The 19,143-nt window shown below is 32.7% G+C and overlaps 1 protein-coding gene across 1 annotated transcript in view; it reads left to right on the top strand.

The window, feature by feature from the left end:
* BRIP1 (BRCA1 interacting helicase 1) overlaps nucleotides 1–19,143 on the top strand; it is a 218,165-nt gene that overhangs the window by 153,644 nt on the left and 45,378 nt on the right. The window contains exons 15-16 of the mRNA XM_051994115.1: nucleotides 12,124–12,283; nucleotides 17,363–17,484. Of these exons, the coding sequence (XP_051850075.1) occupies nucleotides 12,124–12,283; nucleotides 17,363–17,484 (282 nt within the window). The remainder of the gene's footprint in view (nucleotides 1–12,123; nucleotides 12,284–17,362; nucleotides 17,485–19,143) is intronic.

Here is a 19,143-nt window from a genome sequence, read left to right as displayed (position 1 = left end):
TCTTATTAATCAAGTACTTGCTATGAGCATTACATCATCTTAGACCAATATTAATAAATAGTGGTATTATGGGATATTTTATTTAGAGAACATGGTTGCCCTTCTTGACATTGACCCTTTTCACTCATCTTTCCAAAAGCCATTATGGATCTAAAACATTCTCTATCCATGCTATCTCTTGCAGTTAGGGCATTCTATAAGTATTACTTGCTGAATAAAACAGTACATAAAAAAAAATTATAGCTTTTTATTTACAAGATATATGCATGGGTAATTTTTCATCATTGACAATTGCAAAACCTTTTGTACCAACTTTTCCCCTCCTTCCTCCCACCCCTTCCCCCAGATGGCAGGTTGACCAATACATGTTAAATATGTTAAAGTATAAGTTGAATACAATATTAGTATACATGTCCAAACAGTTATTTTGCTGTACAAAAAGAATCAGACTTTGAAATAGTGTACAATTAGCCTGTGAAGGAAATAAAAAATGCAGGCAGACAAAAATAGAGGGATTGGGAATTCTATGTAGTGGTTCATAGTCATCTCCCAGAGTTCTTTCGCTGGGTATCGCTAGTTCAGTTCATTACTGCTCTATTGGAACTGATTTGGTTCATCTCATTGTTGAAGAAGGCCACATCCATCAGAATTGATCATCATCTAGTACTGTTGTTGAAGTATATAATGATCTCCTGGTCCTGCTCATTTCACTCAGCATCAGTTCATGTAAGTCTCTCCAAGCCTTTCTGAAATTATCCTGCTGGTCATTTTTTACAGAACAATAATATTCCGTAACATTCATATACTACAATTTATTCAGCTATTCTCCTATTGATGGGCATCCACTCAGTTTCCAGTTTCTTGCCACTACAAAGAGGGCTGCCACAAACATTCGTGCACATACAAGTCCCTTTCCCTTCTTTAAAATTTCTTTGGGATATAAGCCCAGTAGTAACACTACTGGATCAAAGGGTATGCACAGTAAAACAGTACTTTTTTAAAAATGTCAAAATTATTTGTAGGAAGCTCCTTTAGCTTTGTTCTTAAAGAATTTTATGGATAAAACTACACTTGTATCTATACAATAATTTTAAAGCCTCATTATATTTCCACTTGTCTTTTGTTTCCACACTGAAGAATATAATTCTAAAAAATCTCCTCTTATCTAAAACCATCTCCATCTCTGTGATAAAACATAGTGAAATGGATGAATAAATAAATGATCATTTGTTGTTCCTTAGAGATCTGGTCCAGGAATTCTTAATCTAAAGCCTGTGAAATTAAAAAAAAATTAACGTGATAACAATTTCAATACAATTGGTTTTCTTTGTAAACCTATATAATCCTATGAATTCCCACATTTTACAGATTTTGTCAGTTTCAGCTGTTTTACTCAAGGCTGCACAGCACAGCATAATACTGTGCTGTCTCTTAACTAGAAGGAGATGAATATTAGTTTAAAAACTCACAGTTCTTTCATAAAATAAAAACATTTTCAGAATAAAGTCAAGACATGTTTAAAGGACTATAATAGACAAAATTTACCCAAAATATAATATTTTAACCTTTAAAAATAGATTTTCCAATTCTCTAACCCATATGGTTAAAAATGGAGTATTTTTTCCTTTTCCTCTTCATTTCTTTTTGTCCCCCCTGTCTAATGTAACATCTGACATTAGAAAAATAGTTTTAAACAATTGAATAGTCTTAGAACTATCATGCTAATTAGAACTTAGCTATCTTGACCTAAGCCCTTTGTTTCAGAGATTTGTTGAATTTCTTCTTCAAATTCTAAGACTAACATCTGTTATGAATGACTACTTGTAATAGTAATAAAAATTTCATTTTGTTTTATAATATAAAAATATTTATATATTTTATAATATAATATTATATAATATTTGTTAAATATTTTCTATTAGTGCTTTCTTCATATGAACACTTGTGGTTAATTTGTGAGTCTCTGGGATTATACCATTTTCAGCATGTTCAAGTTATAAAATGGGTTGGAGAGGACAAATTCAATCTGGCATCTTTTGTCTTTGTGAAATCTCATATTGAAAAAATAGTTTGCATATCCTAAACATGTATTTAGATATTCAGAAATATGTTTGTTTGGATTTCGCTACAGTTATGGGAATATTTTCTGATCTCATGAAAAGAATTTAATACACCCATAAAAGTTGAGGGTAAATGTCAAAAAGTCCATTTATTTCACACATAAAATAAATTGCTCACGTGAACTTTTTGATAGTCCAAGTTCTTGTCTGGGCAATGCATATACCCAATAGATTAACATTCTTTTCTGGGTATCTTGAATATTAGACTGATTTCCCTGTTGTTTTTTAAACATTCCTGCTTAGAAAACAGGATTTTTTCAACTGGGTGTGGTATTCAGTTTGGAAATTATCAGCTCATCATTGAGAAACCTGAGTCCTACTTCCCCTAGATGTTAAACATACTATCCCCACAAAACTGTAAATTCTTACCACCTTAGGGAGTAAAAATCAGAACTGAAATGTGATTTGGGTTTCTGGCAGGGGAGATTAGCATGATACCACTAGATCAGTTTCCATTACGTGTCAATAATTAGGCAGATTTTCCCATATTTTGTCTGGTTTTACCTACTTCTCCTGAGACTTGTTGATTGCCTCTTTTGTAACTGGCAAAGCCAATACAGAATTGTTAATTTAATTCATTTTAGATGATTTTTCTCCCCTAAATCTAAACCTATGTATGATCTTGGAGATCAAAAGAACAATTCCTAGGAGGAAACTTTCTCCACCCATGAAAATTGGCAAATGTTTTGTAACCAAAGTCTTTACAAATTTTTTTCAACAGTATTTAATTTTTCCAAATAGATATAAAGATAGTTTTCAACATTCATTTTTGTAAGACTTTGTATTCCAAATTTTTATTCCTCCTTCCCTTTTCTCTCCCCTCCCCAAGGTAGCAAGAAAATTAACATAAGTTAAATATGCATAATTCTCTTAAACATATTTGTCATATTATGCAAGAAAAATCAGGCCCTAAGGAGAAAAACCATGAGAAAAAAAAAAGATGAAAACATTATGCTTCTGTTCACACTCACTCTTCATAGTTCTCTCCCTGAATGTGAATGGCATTTTCTGTCCCAAGTCTGTTGGGACTATTTTGGATCAGCAGAATGCTGAGAAGAACTAAGTCCATCACAGTTGATCACACAATCTTGCTGGCACTATGTACAATGTTCTTCTGGGTCTGCTCACTTCACTTTATATCAGTTCATGCAAGTCTTTTTTGAAATCAGCCTGCTCATCGTTTCTTATAAAACAACAATATTCCATTAGATTCATATACCATAACTTATTCAGCCATTCTCCAGCTGATAGGTGTCTATTCAATTTCCATTTCCTTGCCACCACAAAAAGGACTGCTAAAAACATTTTTGTATGTGTGGGTTCTTTTCCCTCTTTTATGATTTTTTTGGGATACAGATCCAGTAGTGAAACTATTGGATCAAAGCATATGCACATTTTATAGCTCTTTGGATATAGTAACTAAAAGTCTGGGGGGTGGCAAGATGGGTAGAGAGCATTGAGAGGTTGGGTGACTTTTTCTAGTGTTATATAGTTAAGTGTATGTCAGTGTCCAACACAGGTCTTTCTAACAAAGAGGCCCTGTCGTTATTCTATATGTCTAGCTGCCTCTTATTTAGATAACAATAATCTTTATTATTTATTCAATGGTGTGTTGGATCCAGCTTGAGCTTTGTTAAACGTATATTGTTTGCATTTATACCTTGAATGTTGGCAAATGCTACAAATGAGGGCTTGTCTAGCTTTGTTGATTGTCTGGACTTAAGAAAATAATAAATAAAATGTTTATAATTTTGATTAAAGTTTAAAGTGTGTCTGGTATACATTTTAAATATATTAAATATATTTTAGTGCATCACTGAATTTTTTTAAATGATGATTTTGACATTTCATGGCCATTCTCCATATGAAATAGACTGTGATGTGGTGCTGACTGTGCAGAATTTCTCTTTCCAACATATTTCCAGCCTATTGGAGATTTGGAAGCAGTGCTTATTCAAAAAGAAAATTCTAATAACAAACATAAGAACTACTCTGAATGTTAGCCCCTTGGGAACTTCTGACTTTTTGCACTAGTAGCATCATTTATACTGTAATAGTTATTAAAGGGAGTCTCATGATATATACATATATATACATACACACACATGCATACATACATATATACATATATATGTATTTTTTAGTCCAAGTAGCAGTGAAGAACTTTTTTATTCCTAACTAATAAATTTGATAAAATTTGCTTTATACCCTTGCAATGAAGCTTATTCCTATATAAAAAAAATTAGGGTAAAGGTGCTGAGGAGATAGAACATCCTATGAAACTGATTAGTTTTCAGTTCTCCTGGGAAATTTTTTGAGTGTTTTTTAGTACTTACCTGTTTCTATTTTGTAATGGCTGGTTCATATTGGATATAGATTTTGAATATATAGCTAAAACAAAGTCTGACTTTAAATCATAACTGGGAAAATACTGCTTTATATAATTTTCCAATTTCTAAAATTTATGATGAAAAATGATCTTTGCTTTTCAGTACTTATACAGTGTTTGTTTTATGTGCCAGATGTCATTGCATTGTGACTGGGGAGTTTATATAGTGGTTTCTTAGCTGGAAACTTGTAAGACTAATGAACCAGATCTATTCTCCTCTACCTGCAAGTAATAACAAATTAGGAAACTTGTCATCGGTATTTGCTTTTAGTGGTCTGTAATGGTATTCATGATTTCTATTTGTCTTATGTTTTTATTTAGCACAGTTTCTTGGTGAAAAAACCTTAAATAGTCAGTATCAGGCAATTTAATTTAATAGGTACTAATAAAAAAGCTTCCTGAATTTTCTGAATTAATCTACCTTTTTTTTTTTGTTACTTCTTTGAAATTAAATATAGTTTTAAAAGATTGAAATTGGATTTTGAAAAGTACATACTTTACTCATAAATGGAATGGAGATGTCTATCTATACCTTTAAATAGACATAATGTTTTCTTTTAATTTTTTTAAATGACTATTTAAAATCCATTAGATTCCATGTACTTAAGACCATGGAATGGTCTTATGTATCATGTTTAATGATGGCATATAATGATCATGTTTAATGATGGTGTATAAAGCAGAGTTAGTTTCCAACTTTATGCATAACTGTGAAATTAGAACTGCCACAAAGATCATATCCTGCTTTTTGAGTGTATTTTATTCATATCACTTAGCATTCTATGTAGAGAACTATACTTTTGTAACTTTTTTATGCCTTGCTTTATTATATTTTATACACAGAATATTTTAAATTAATCACAAGAAATTCAAGATCTTTTAAAAACCCAACCACTAGAATTATTCAGCAGAGTATCAGTCATATTGTTAGTATGTGAAAATAGAAAAGTCAAATATAAAAAGGGGAGAAAGATATTAATCAGCACATAAGGATCTCTGCTCTCTCCATATTGACTTTATATGTAATGTTATCTCTGTTTTATTGGATTTTCACTTATGTTGTTCAGTATTTTCTAGTTACATTTTAATCTGGTTCAAGACATGCAAAGAGGCAGCATATTCAACACATTTCGTGCTAAAACACAATAGATATAAAATGTAGAAATCATAAAATATATGGATGCCCTTTTAGTTAGGAAGAAGTTAGGATGAAGTCATGTAACAGTTCTGTTTGTGTAGCAAACAGTGATGGGACAGACCTATAGGACAGGTGTAATCTATTCTCAAGTTGAGGTTATCTCACTGCTCAATGACTTCATCATTAGCAATGACCGTAACAGGGCCATAAATCTTCAGGGAAATCAAGTCATTTTTTTTTTTTTCTCTCAGTTTTGGGATAAAGTTTGAAAGACAAGGTTAAACATGAAGATAAAGAAATTTTGCCTGCATTTTAGAATAAAATGCTATCTGCTTAATTAATTTCTGGGAGAGCTTGGAGAGCCCCATTAGAAGCCAACACCAAGCCTCTTATCCTCTTCCTTCAGGAGAGCTTAGATTCTATTCCCAACTTTCCTGGAAATGTTTCTTTTTCTCCTTTTCCCCTTTCCCTTCCTCTCAGGGTATCAGTCATTTCGCATTTTAAACCCCATATTCATCCCTACAGGAGGGATTCTGTTCTTCTCCATTCTCTTTTTTTTTTTTTTCTGTTTTTTTTTTTTAATCTCATGGTTTTTCTTTTTTTTTAATATTTTATTTTATTTTATTTTATAATAACTTTATATTGACAGAATCCATGCCAGGGTAATTTTTTTTACAACATTTTCCCTTGCACTCGTTTCTGTTCCGATTTTTCTCCTCCCTCCCTCCACCCTCTCCCCTAGATGACAAGCAGTCCTATATATGTTAGATATGTTGCAGTATATCCTAGATACAATATATGTTTGCAGAACCGAACAGTTCTCTTGTTGCACAGGGAGAATTGGATTCAGAAGGTAAAAATAACCCGGGAAGAAAAATAAAAATGCAGATAATTCACATTCGTTTTCCAATGTTCTTTCTTTGGGTGTAGCTGCTTCTGTCCATCATTTATCAATTGAAACTCAGTTAGGTCTCTTTGTCAAAGAAATCCACTTCTATCAGAATACATTCTCATACAATATCATTGTCGAAGTGTATAATGATCTCCTGGTTCTGCTCATTTCACTTAGCATCAGTTCATGTAAGTCTTGCCAAGCCTCTCTGTATTCATCCTGCTGGTCATTTCTTACAGAACAATAATATTCCATAACATTCGTATACCACAATTTACCCAGCCATTCTCCAATTGATGGGCATCCATTCAATTTCCAGTTTCTAGCCACTACAAACAGGGCTGCCACAAACATTTTGGCACATACAGGTCCCTTTCCCTTCTTTAGTATTTCTTTGGGATATTAGCCCAGTAGAAACACTGCTGGGTCAAAGGGTATGCACAATTTGATAACTTTTTGGACATAATTCCAGATTTCTCTCCAGAATGGTTGGATTCGTTCACAACTCCACCAACAATGCATCAGTGTCCCAGTTTTCCCGCATCCCCTCCAACATTCATCATTATTTTTTCCTGTCATCTTAGCCAATCTGACAGGTGTATAGTGGTATCTCAGAGTTGTCTTAATTTGCCTTTCTCTGATCAATAATGATTTGGAACACTTTCATATGAGTGGTAATAGTTTCAATTTCATCCTCTGAAAATTGTCTGTTCATATCCTTTGACCATTTATCAATTGGAGAATGGCTTGATTTCTTATAAATTTGAGTCAGTTCTCTATATATTTTGGAAATGAGGCCTTTATCAGAACCTTTAACTGTGAAGATGTTTTCCCAGTTTGTTGCTTCCCTTCTAATCTTGTTTACATTAGTTTTATTTGTACAAAGGCTTTTTAATTTGATGTAATCAAAATTTTCTATTTTGTGATCAGTAATGGTCTCTAGTTCATCTTTGGTCACAAATTTCTTTCTCCTCCACAAGTCTGAGAGATAAACTATCCTATGTTCCTCTAATTTATTTATAATCTCGTTCTTTATGCTTAGGTCATGGACCCATTTTGATCTTATCTTGGTATTCTACTTCAGTTCTATAGAAAATAATCAGATCAAGAATATTCCTTGAACTATTGAGGAAAATATGGAAGAAAAAAGATCAGTCAGTAAACATTTCTTCTGAGCACTTTTCATTGAAGAAAATAATTTTGATCACTACTAAGCTATAACTGTGATGATAACCAGCTCTAAGACTGTGAAAGTACTTTGTAAAAAATAGTTTTTGAATAAATTAGAGCTTCTGTCTTATGGAATATATTTCTTTTTTTTTTAAATAACTTTTTATTGATAGAACCCATGCTAGGGTAATTTTTTTACAGCATTATCCCTTGCATTCACTTCTGTTCTGATTTTTCCCCTTCCTCCCTCCACCCCTTCCCTCAAATGGCAAGCAGTCCTTTACATGTTGAATAGGTTACAGTATATCCTAGATATAATATATGTGTGCAGAACCGAACAGTTTTCTTGTTGCACAGGGAGAATTGAATTCAGAAGGTATAAATAACCCAGGAAGAAAAACAAAGATGCAAGCAGTTTATATTCATTTCCCAGTGTTATTTCTTTGGGTGTAGCTGCTTCTGTCCATCTTCGATCAATTGAAACTGAATTAGCTCTCTTTATCAAAGAGATCCACTTCCATCAGAATACATCCTCATACAGTTTCATTGTTGAGATCATATAATGATCTCCTGGTTCTGCTCATTTCACTTAGCATCAATTCATGTAAGTCTCTTTAAGCCTCTTTGTATTCATCCTGCTGGTCATTTCTTACAGAACAATAATATTCCATAATATTCATATACCACAATTTACCCAGCCATTCTCCAATTGATGGACATCCTTTCATTTTCCAGCTTCTAGCCACTACAAACAGGGCTGCCACAAACATTTTGGCACATACAGATCCCTTTCCCTTCTTTAGTATCTCTTTGGGGTATAAGCCCAGCAGAAACACTGCTGGATCAAAGGATATGCACAGTTTGATAACTTTTTGGGCATAATTCCAGATTGCTCTCCAGAATGGTTGGATTCGTTCACAATTCCACCAACAATGTATCAGTGTCCCTGTTTTCCCACATCCCCTCCAACATTCCGCATTATCTTTCCCTATCATTCTAGCCAATCTGACAGGTGTGGAGTGGTATCGCAGAGTTGTCTTAATTTGCATTTCTCTCATTAATAATGACTTGGAGCATATTTTCTTATGAAGCTATATAATTTTAAGAGAATTGGAAGTAAAATGATTGCCCATCCTTTGGGGAGTATGTGAACAAACTAACATGAATATAATGGAATATAATTGTGTTATAACAAATGATGAATATGAAGAATACATAGAAACTTGGCAATACTTGTATGAACTGATGTCAAGCAAAGTAGGACCAGGAAAACAATTTACAGGATGACTACAATAAGGAATAAGAATGGTGGCTGATTTTATGCTTCCTTTGATATAGAACACTCCCTCTACCAAGGCAAAGCAGCCCCTTCTCAGTAGCTTAGAGCCATAAAGAATTGCACTGAGAGATTAAGGTAGTTGTCCAGGATCACATGGCCAGAATGTATCAGAGACTGTACTTTAATCTAAGTCTCCTTTCCATGAGTCCAGCTCTCTATTTTGCTACTCTGTTTCTTAAATAACAAAATTGATCGATTAATCATAACTTCAGGAGACAGAGACACACACAGAGAGACAGAGACGGACAGAGGGGGAGAGAAAGAAAAGGGGGAGGGAATGTCTACAATAACAAAAAAAAAAAAAAGGAAAAAAATCTGTGTACAGTTCAAAGCTCATGAAAAGATAGAGATGAAGTCCTTTTAAGACTGAAGGTAGATTTATCCATATTAGGCATCCTAGCTAAATAGTGTTCTACTAGTTCATTAAATCTCTCTACTCCCAGAGAAATGCTCTTACCTACAGAACTCTAAAATTTATCAATGTAATAGTTAACTAACCAGTTAAATTTTCAAGTTATATATGGCTACATTTAGAAGAAGCTCATCAGGGACAATCCTCCCTTATTATGCTATGCAATTTTATCCAAGCTTTCCTCATTTTAATTTTTTATGAGGAGACTGGTATTTTCCCACTGAACTGTAATACAAAAACAAGAGATCAGGTTCTGGGCAAAGGCTCTTAGGTGAAGGAATCATTCAGGAGATCAAGTAAAAGGCACTCCTTACCCCTTTGCTCTATTTTGTTTGATCATTGTATTTCTCAAAAGAAGCTCCTATCACACAGCTAGTGCTACCCAAATGTGATTGCAGCAATTAAACTTCTCAGTTCTCTTGTACTGGAGATATTGGGAGAACCAGACAAATAGCCTTGGGATGAAATACATTGAACAAAGGTAGAACTCTTTGCCTTGTCACTGAAGCAAGAGAGATTAAAGTAGCACATTGAAAAGTCACTGCCTTTTTCTCCTCTTCTCTCTTTATAAATAGCGGGTTTGAGGACAAAACCTTTGGAGGCAGGGAAAGGGTGATAAAAGAGTGAAAAAATGACCTCTTTTTACCCTTATCTCCCTCTTTTTCCCTCTGGCCAAACATTAAGAGATTCTGAGACATAAGACATAAACATAAAAACCTACCTATAGACACAGTTTTTTAATATAAGATTTTTAGCCTTTAAAAATAGATACCTCAAAAAAAAAGATACCTCTAAGACATTATGTTTAACTTGTTCAAAATCTGAAAAATTAAAATATATGCACATAATAATTTGTCAGGACAAAACTCATTCTTTTAAGTACATCAGTTGTGTAGCATAGATAGCAACCGTTTTATTGTCCAAGGCTATACTCTAGTTTAAAGCTTTTTAAACTGTGAGTCATGATCCTATATGGGATCAACGTAACTGAATGTGGGGGTCTTGAAAAATTTGCAACAGTAAAAGATATCAGATATTCTACCAAGATTTAATTCTTTATGTAAAAACCAACAAGCATGTCCATTCATTAGTATGCAAATTTGCTTTCATTTTAATAATTAGTAATAGGAATTCTGAAAATACTCAAATTTGATTGCTTTTTAAGTATAAATAATAGGTGATTAGGAATGATGATATAAATTTTTAGTTAGGAGAGTTTTGTATTAATACCTTGTTAGATTTGACAGAGCATATAGAGTATCTTGTGATATTATTGAAAGGTTTGGAAAAAAACGATTCAAGCTACTTTCCAATAGGATGTGTTGTACAGCTTCTGCTATTGAGAAAAGAAAATGCAAAAAATGATAATGCTTTTTTGGCTTTCTTTTTCTCCCAGATGCGCATATGTATGTGTGTGTATGTATATGTATACCTAATAGCATAAATTAATTCATGTCAAAGCTTAGACAAATTGCTAGCAGCAATCAATGCTAGAAACCATACAAATTTATTTGATTTCTAAAGTACCTAAGCATTGAAATAAAAACTGAAATTGCTTTTGACTATTAAAACTATTAAAATCCTACTTGTTATTCCAGCTTCTTATTCCAAAATAATACTTTTATTATTTAATAAGGGTTCTTAACCATTTTATGTAATGGACTTCTTTAACAACAGTCTAAAGAAACCTTTGGATTTCTTTTCAAAATAAATGTTTTTAAATATATAAAACAAAACATGATTATAAAGGAAACTAATTATATTGAATTGGAGGACCAAACTATATATATATATTTAAAACACAAGTTTTTGGACCCCAAGTTAAGAATTTCTAATTTAACTCATGTGAAATGAACTGAGTGGTATTTATTTTATTTTATTAAGGCTCCTGAAAAAGGAGAGAAAAGGTGCTCAATGGAAATATAACTAACCTTCAAGCATTATATCATTTTTCTGGTGTTGTTTTTAAGGAATATGTAGATTTTTAGGATGCAGATGAAAGTATTTCAGATAGAATTTATGAGTTTAGGAATGGTCTTGAGTTTCAGCTTAGGGGTTTTGAAGTGATATTTGGGTTAAGAGTTTAGAGATGGTACAACTCCCAAACTTGTATGTTTGGGCAATATGGAATTCCTCTTCTATCCCCTCATCAACCCCCACCCCCCATCTTCTCTCTCAAAAAGAAACGGAAGAACAAAGAAAGAGACAGCAAGTTTTCCAAACTAAAGCATGATCTGAATAAGTTAATAAGCCATTCCCCCAGAAAAGGCCAGTGTTCAAATTTTAAATAGTACTAAAATATAACAGTGAATTTCAAGATCTGATTCTCTGTCAATACTTCCTAATATGGTCATTTCAGTTAGTTACCATTAGTATTATGTAATAAGCACTAGGTACTGAAAGCAGGCAGCTTTTCCCAGGAAGGAGTATATATTCTACTGGAATATTTGCCATTTAAGAAGACCAGAATTTATTGAAATTACCTCACTTCCACTAACTAGAAGAAATTTCATGTCCTTATTTTGCCATTTTGATAGCCTAATTCCTTAAGTTAGATTTCTACTTCTTGTGTTTTACATTGTAAATGTACCAATGGGAAGAAGAGAGCAATTTATTTAGTTATCTAAATTTATGTTTTTTTCCTCTTTATTTTCCCTCTTTAGTTACTGGACAAATTAAAAGAACGTTGGATACATACTGGTTTATGGCATAACCTTGAGCTAGTGAAAACAGTCATTACGGAACCACAAAGGGGAGAGAAAGTTGTATTTGATGAAGTGTTACAAGTGTACTATGATGCAATCAAGTGTAAAGGAGACCGAGGTACATATATTTCTTGACCACTGAATTAATATTGTCATTGATGAAATTTATAAATGCTATTGATAAAATATTGATAAAAATCATAAAGATTCATGCTGTCAGTATTTATTTTGTGTTGTATATTTGAATGTCTTGTATGTATTCAAATTTTATCTCTTGGCCTAGGTGAATGGTTTCATTTGGCATTGCCTCATATAAATTCTATCATATGTATATTTTAATAAATTTAGATTTCCTTTTCTTTATTGACCACAAGTTCTGATTTCTGATAAAGTTATGGACCCCACCTTCTTGTTCTATGTAATTCTTGTTCAAAAACGGAATTGAAGAATGCACTCCCTAATATAGATAATTCATGTAAACAAACTATAAGTAGTCTGATAGTAATATCCTATGAATAATGCCACATAATAAGAGGTGGTGTGGCCTAAAGCATTAGCCTTGGAGAAAGAAAGACTTGGATTCAAGTTCTGCTTATCCATTCTAATTATGCCTATTGCATTGGTAAAAAGGAATTTCTATATGAGATATTTCTTATATTAATGAAATCAGAAATCTGGGATTCACTATCACCACCACCACCCAAAAGAAACAAAGAAATGTATCTACATATATACCATGACAAAATCTTTAACTGGTTGATTTCTTTTACAATGCTACTTATGTATTTGATGTGGAAGTTATAGAAAATTAAGGACACTGAATTAAAGCTATTTTAAATTGTTCAGGGAACTAATATAGTAGTAAAAGTAGTGATTATAATTTTAATTTTGATTGCTTAGTCAAAATTACAATTAATTCAGGCTAAAGATTGCTCTTACAATATTGTTTCATTTTGCATGTCATACAAGAGACTTGATGTGTGAATATGTACACCATTTTTTTGTAGTTGTAATCTTTCTTCCAGCTGAGTTTCTTTGAAGACTTGATAATTTAATGGATCTGTGATTTCATCAATATGAATATTCCCTCCACTGCTACAGATCACAAACTTGTGACATCTTCTTGTTCCCTGCAGTTATTATCAATGTTTTATCATAGTTCCACAGTAAAGAGTACATCAAGTAGAAGAGATGCCCATCAATTGGGGAATAACTATACAAGCTCTGTTATGATTGTAATTGAATATTATTGTGCCATAAAAAGTGACAAGTAGGGTGATTTCAGAGAACCAGACTTATATGACTGCTATATAGTGAACAGAACCAGGAGAACATATACATAGTAACAGCTATATTGTTTGATGAAGAACTGTGAGTAACTTAGCTATTCTCAACAATGACCCAAAATAATCCCAAAGGACTAATAATGAAGCATATTATCTGCCTCCAGATAAAGAACTGATAGTGAATACTGGAGCATACTATTTTTCACATTCCTTCTTTCATTTTTTTTTCTTTTATTTGGGTAATCCTGTACAAAAATGACCAATTTGGAAATATTTTACACAGAAAAAGAGGGCTCATCAAAACTCTGAAAGTCTTCCTGTTCTTTAGTATTTCTTACTATTCATTTGTTACCTCTCAGTTTTGCTATGTATCAAGCCTATTTTGTTTTTTGATTAAACACTATCCTTGATGATGTCTTTATGCCACTTTTGTGTAGCATAATATTCATTGATTAAAAATTCTGAAGGCTTTTTTCCATTGTCTTTTGTGTTACTTGGAATTTTAATTCTTCCTGGATCATGATGTTCCTTGACTCATAACCATATATAGCATTTTTGTGATAATTTGAAGGAGATGGGGCTTATGTAGAAGCAAGCAATGATGAGCTAATTTGAAATTTGTTCATTTAGTTAATGTCAGTTTGAGCAATGAGTGGTTTTTTATGCTTTTTGTATTTCCTATGTTTGTGATCATACCAATCTTTTTTGCATTGTTATGAATTTCACAAAACAGAGTTTATGGCATTTTAAAATTTTATGCAATTAATATAACATCTATGTTTAGAAGTGTTTAGAAAACCTTGCCATCAATGCAGAATCCTTTGCCTTGACTTTAACATAAGATATTTTTTATAATATTGATGAACTTCTTATTGGAACATATGTTTCCATGTTTAACATTTCACTCAGTGTCAGTGCTCAGGAAATCATTAATGAAAACTATTTCTACAATCTCAACTATCATTGAACTTTGTATGACAAAATTGATCTAAAGTATTGTATGATTTTGATATTCATGTAGGAAATAATTTTTATAAGTAAAGCCTTTAAGACTTTATTTTATATTCATGTCGATAAATTGGATTTTTTATTTTCTCGTCCCTCTGTAAATTGAATGATTATAAAAATGTGTTCTACTACAGTAAATCATCTACAAAAGCCCATCTTTTCTCTTTTCTTATTTTCATAAAACTTTAGAACATTATAACACGTACTACATGAGATCACTAATGCCTCAGAAAATTGTCCTAACATTCCACACAAAAAGAGATGAAGTAGGTGAAAAATATATGTTTTCCATACTGTGATATAACATAGAATAGATGGTCCCATAGAGCTGATCTGTCAGCACATTAATTTTATGCATTATAATAGACAGTGAACTAGGCCCAGAATTGGATGAAAATCACAGTCTCATAGTTGGAAAGGACTTCAGAGGTTTATCAAATCCAACCCAAATCTAAATAACATTAGATTTCACAACATTTCCAACTTGTGGTCATCTAATCTTGCTTAAAAACCTCCTCTGAGGGGAGGTAATATACCTGTAATTTCCCAAACTAACTCATTCCATTTTGGATAATTCTGACAGGAAGTTTGTTCTTATATTTATATATGAGAACATGCTTTATTACATTGGAGGAACAGTGAAGTGCATTCACTGACCCCAGACTGAAATAAAGGATCATTTAAAAAATATCAGTATTCTCCTGATAATCTGGTGTGGCTATATGGAATTCTATAGAAGAAGTAAAACAACAGGTCATTAAAAAAAAAAATAGAGGTTTCTGTTGGGTAAGAGTAGTATGCAGCATTTTAACAAGGAATTCCACACCAAGAAAAAAAAAATGTAAAAGATATCTGGGAATTGTATAAATGGGGAAAAAAAATAGGTTGGTTATAAGATAAAAGCCCAAACATGCCCAAATAATTCCACTGGCAGTCAACAAAAACAAACATTTATTAAATCAACAAGCATTTATAACATGCTAGGTACTTTGCTAAGTCCTGGGAAGACAAATAAAAGCAGAAAGAAAAACAATCCTTATCCTCGGGAAACAGGATTTTTATTTTATTTATTTGGGGGGAGTTGTTTATTTTTTAACAATAGCTTTTTATTTTAAAAATATGTACAAAGATAGTTTTCAATATTCACTCTAGCAAAACATTGTGTTCCAAATATTTTTCCCTCCTTTCCTTCTACCCTCCCCTAGAAAGCAAGTAATTATATATGTTAAACATGTACAATTTTTCTATACATATTTCCACAATTGTCACGCTGCACAAGAAAAATCAAATAAAAAAGGGAAGTAAACAAGAAAGAAAATAAAAAGCAAGCAAACAACAAAAAAGGTGAAAATACTATGTTGTGATCCACATTCAGTCCTATAGTCCTCTCTCTGGATGCAGATGGCTCTCTCCATGACAAGTCGATTGGAATTGGCCTGAATCATCTCATTGTTGAAAAGAGCCAAGTCCACCAGAAACTGATCATGACATAATCTTGTTGCCATATATGATGTTCTCTTGTTTCTACACATTTCACTCAGCATCAGTTCATGTAAGTCTCTCCAGGCCTCTCTGAAATCATCCTGCTGGTCATTTTTTACAGAACAATAATATTTCATAATATTCATATACCACAATTTATTCAGCTATTCTCCAATTGATGGGCATCTACTCAGTTTCCAGTTTCTGGCCACTACAAACAGGGCTGCCACAAACATTTTTGTACATGTGGGTCCCTTTCCCTCCTTTAAGATCTCTTTGGGATATAAGCCCAGTAGAAACACTGCTGGATCAAAGGGTATGCACAGTTTGATAACTTTTTGGGCAAAGGAACATGCATTTTAAAGGGAAAATTCACAACTTAAGAATATAGAAACGATAGAGGGAGAGAAAGTATTTATATGTATAGTATACAAATGCTGTATATATTTTGTCACACACACACACACACACACACACACATAAAATAGAGAGATTCAGGAATGGAATTCAGGGAGGAATGAAGACATAGCTGGTCTGAATTCCTTTCTTAAAATGAAGGTTCTGGGAGAAATGACCAGTCAGAGGAAGGGGCACAATCCAGGAGATGAGGGCAGGAGACTAGGCTACTGTAGCAAGATACAAAGTCCAGCAGGACAGGAGTGGAATTCAAAGGACAATGGCTACTCTTGAGATGATACACCAGGAAATCTCAACAGCAGACTTTTAGGTAATCAGGAAAGTTTCCTGTGATGTTGATTTCCTGTCCAATCTAATCCAGAGATAATACATAGGTCAGTGAATCCACAAATCCATCCAAATAGAGTAACGAGGTAGAACTGCTTCAAAAATCTGATCATCTTCTACTCTTAAGCCAGGATTGCCTTTGGCTATTGTAGCACTTCACTTGGCAAATAGGGTGACAGTTGGCTAAGGTAGTTACTATGCTCATTTGTCCTTTCTGAGATTGTTCTTGTGCATTGCTTAGATTTTTCAAGAAAATAGTCATGGAGTCACTCTATTTTTGTCCATTTTCCTTCCCTCCTTCTCCCCAGAATTAATAACTTGTTAAATAGGTCCAGGCAGAGCTGTTCTACAAGTTTTTTAAAGACAGATTACTTTAAATACTTTAAAACTCTACAATACTGTGTTATAATAATCTGTTATTTTACTTTAAAATTTTTTTCTGTATTCTAATTATAAATAGAACTGGTTTTAGAAGTTATAAGAATGAAAAATTCTTATATATAAGAATATACATTCTTATATATTATATAATATGCAATATATAATATATAAGAATATAATCTTATATAACATATTATATAAAATATAAGATATATATTATATATTCAAGAATATTTGAGAATTTGAAAAATTCTCACAGATATTTCTTTTAAATATTTATTCTCTTTTGCTTTAAGATGGTGCCCTTCTTATAGCAGTTTGCCGAGGTAAAGTGAGTGAGGGACTGGATTTCTCAGATGAGAATGCTCGTGCTGTCATAACTATAGGGATCCCATTTCCAAAAGTGAACGATCTTCAGGTAAGCTATATAAGGTCTTATATATTTTATTTGCTATAAATATTCTATTAATAATCTTTTCCTCTCATTTCTGTACATTGAAGAACCTGCCCAAGTGAGTGGTGTTTAAATAAATTCATATACATTTCTTTGGAGCAGCTAGGTGGCACAGTAAATAGAGTGCCAGTTCAGGAAGACTCATCTTCCTCTGTTCATTAGCTGGGTGATCCAGGATAAGTCACTTAATTCTGTTTATCTAAGTTTCCTCATTTATAAAATGAGTTGGAGGAAAAAAAATGGCAGAGCATTCTTGCCAAGAAAATTCCAAATGAGGTCATGATGGAGCAGACACAAATGACTCAAACAACAACAATAACATGTAAAATATGTTTTTGTAATGTACATTTTATGTAAAATGTAATGATTTAAAAACCTGTAGAAGTGATTTTTCATTAGAATAGCGAAACCACATTTTTGTCAGTAATTAGTAGCCTTCATTAATAGCTTGTCACACATTAGGAGTGAAAATTAATATGTATTTTTATTTTATCCCATTTTGTTTTCTAGTTGGGTTTAAATCAGAGATATCTCATTTATATACCACTTTTTCAAGGCATGCTACATTTTTACTTAACTTCTGATGAACTATAAAGAGAACATATAAATATATGAACATTTTTTTTTTACCTTGTTCATTATTTTGCAGGATGATGGGAACCTGAGAGGGGGGTGAAATTAATCTTAAGTCAGGCTTTGGGTGGGTATCTTAAAGAATTATCTAGATTGGGAGGATCATTTTTTTCTCCTTATGGACTTCTCTTTATATTTTTCTTTATGAAATACTCATAAATAATACTAAATAATAAATACTCATTTGTTTTTCTCTTATGTATATTCTGTTTCCCCACTTGAGTTGTGAGCTCCAAAATATTAAACATTTCTTTTGAAATTCTCAGCAATGGAATTTTGCTGTTTATTCATTAAGTGTTATTGCCTGCTTGAATTAAGTCATGTAAAGGTATAGATTGATATTACAGGAGGCAGTTAGTGTTGATAGGAATAAGGCTTAATGCTGTGCAAGCAATTATAGATTCTTCTGCATTTGGAACAAGCCTGAGGAAATAGGGGCTGTGTGTTCCCCTCTACCAGTGAAGTCCTAAAAAGCTGGAGATTTTCACCAAAACATATAAACAAAAGATATCATTAGCAGATACTTATTGACAACTTAGGGCAGGGCTTCTTAAACTTTTTCTCCAAAAAATTTTTTGTGTGATCCCAGGCATATAAGTATATAAAATAATTATACAAATCAAACATTTACTGATATTAAACCATAATTTCACAATGGCCACATTCCGTTATGAGACCTCATATGAGGTTGAGAACCACAATTTAAGAAGCTGGAACATAAAGCACCATAAAAGACAATACTTCCAGTGTACATTTGAGCTATAGACCTAGCCTGTGCATTGTTCCTTTACATGTATGTGTGTGAGTACACATACATGCATAGACACATATACACACATCCCTCCAATTTGGTAGGTTGCTAACTTACAGATGTCCCTATAAGCTCCATGGAGGCAGAAACAGTGTTATCTAAATTTTTTATCTATTCACGATTATAGCACAGACTTCTTTCTGAACACTGCAATAGCAACAACAACTACCTTCATTTCT

Source organism: Antechinus flavipes, chromosome 4 (genome assembly GCF_016432865.1).
Source record: "Antechinus flavipes isolate AdamAnt ecotype Samford, QLD, Australia chromosome 4, AdamAnt_v2, whole genome shotgun sequence".
Classification (NCBI taxonomy): Eukaryota; Metazoa; Chordata; class Mammalia; order Dasyuromorphia; family Dasyuridae; genus Antechinus; species Antechinus flavipes.
Note: the sequence above shows the minus strand (reverse complement) of the source record. Positions and strands in the feature narration are given on the sequence as shown.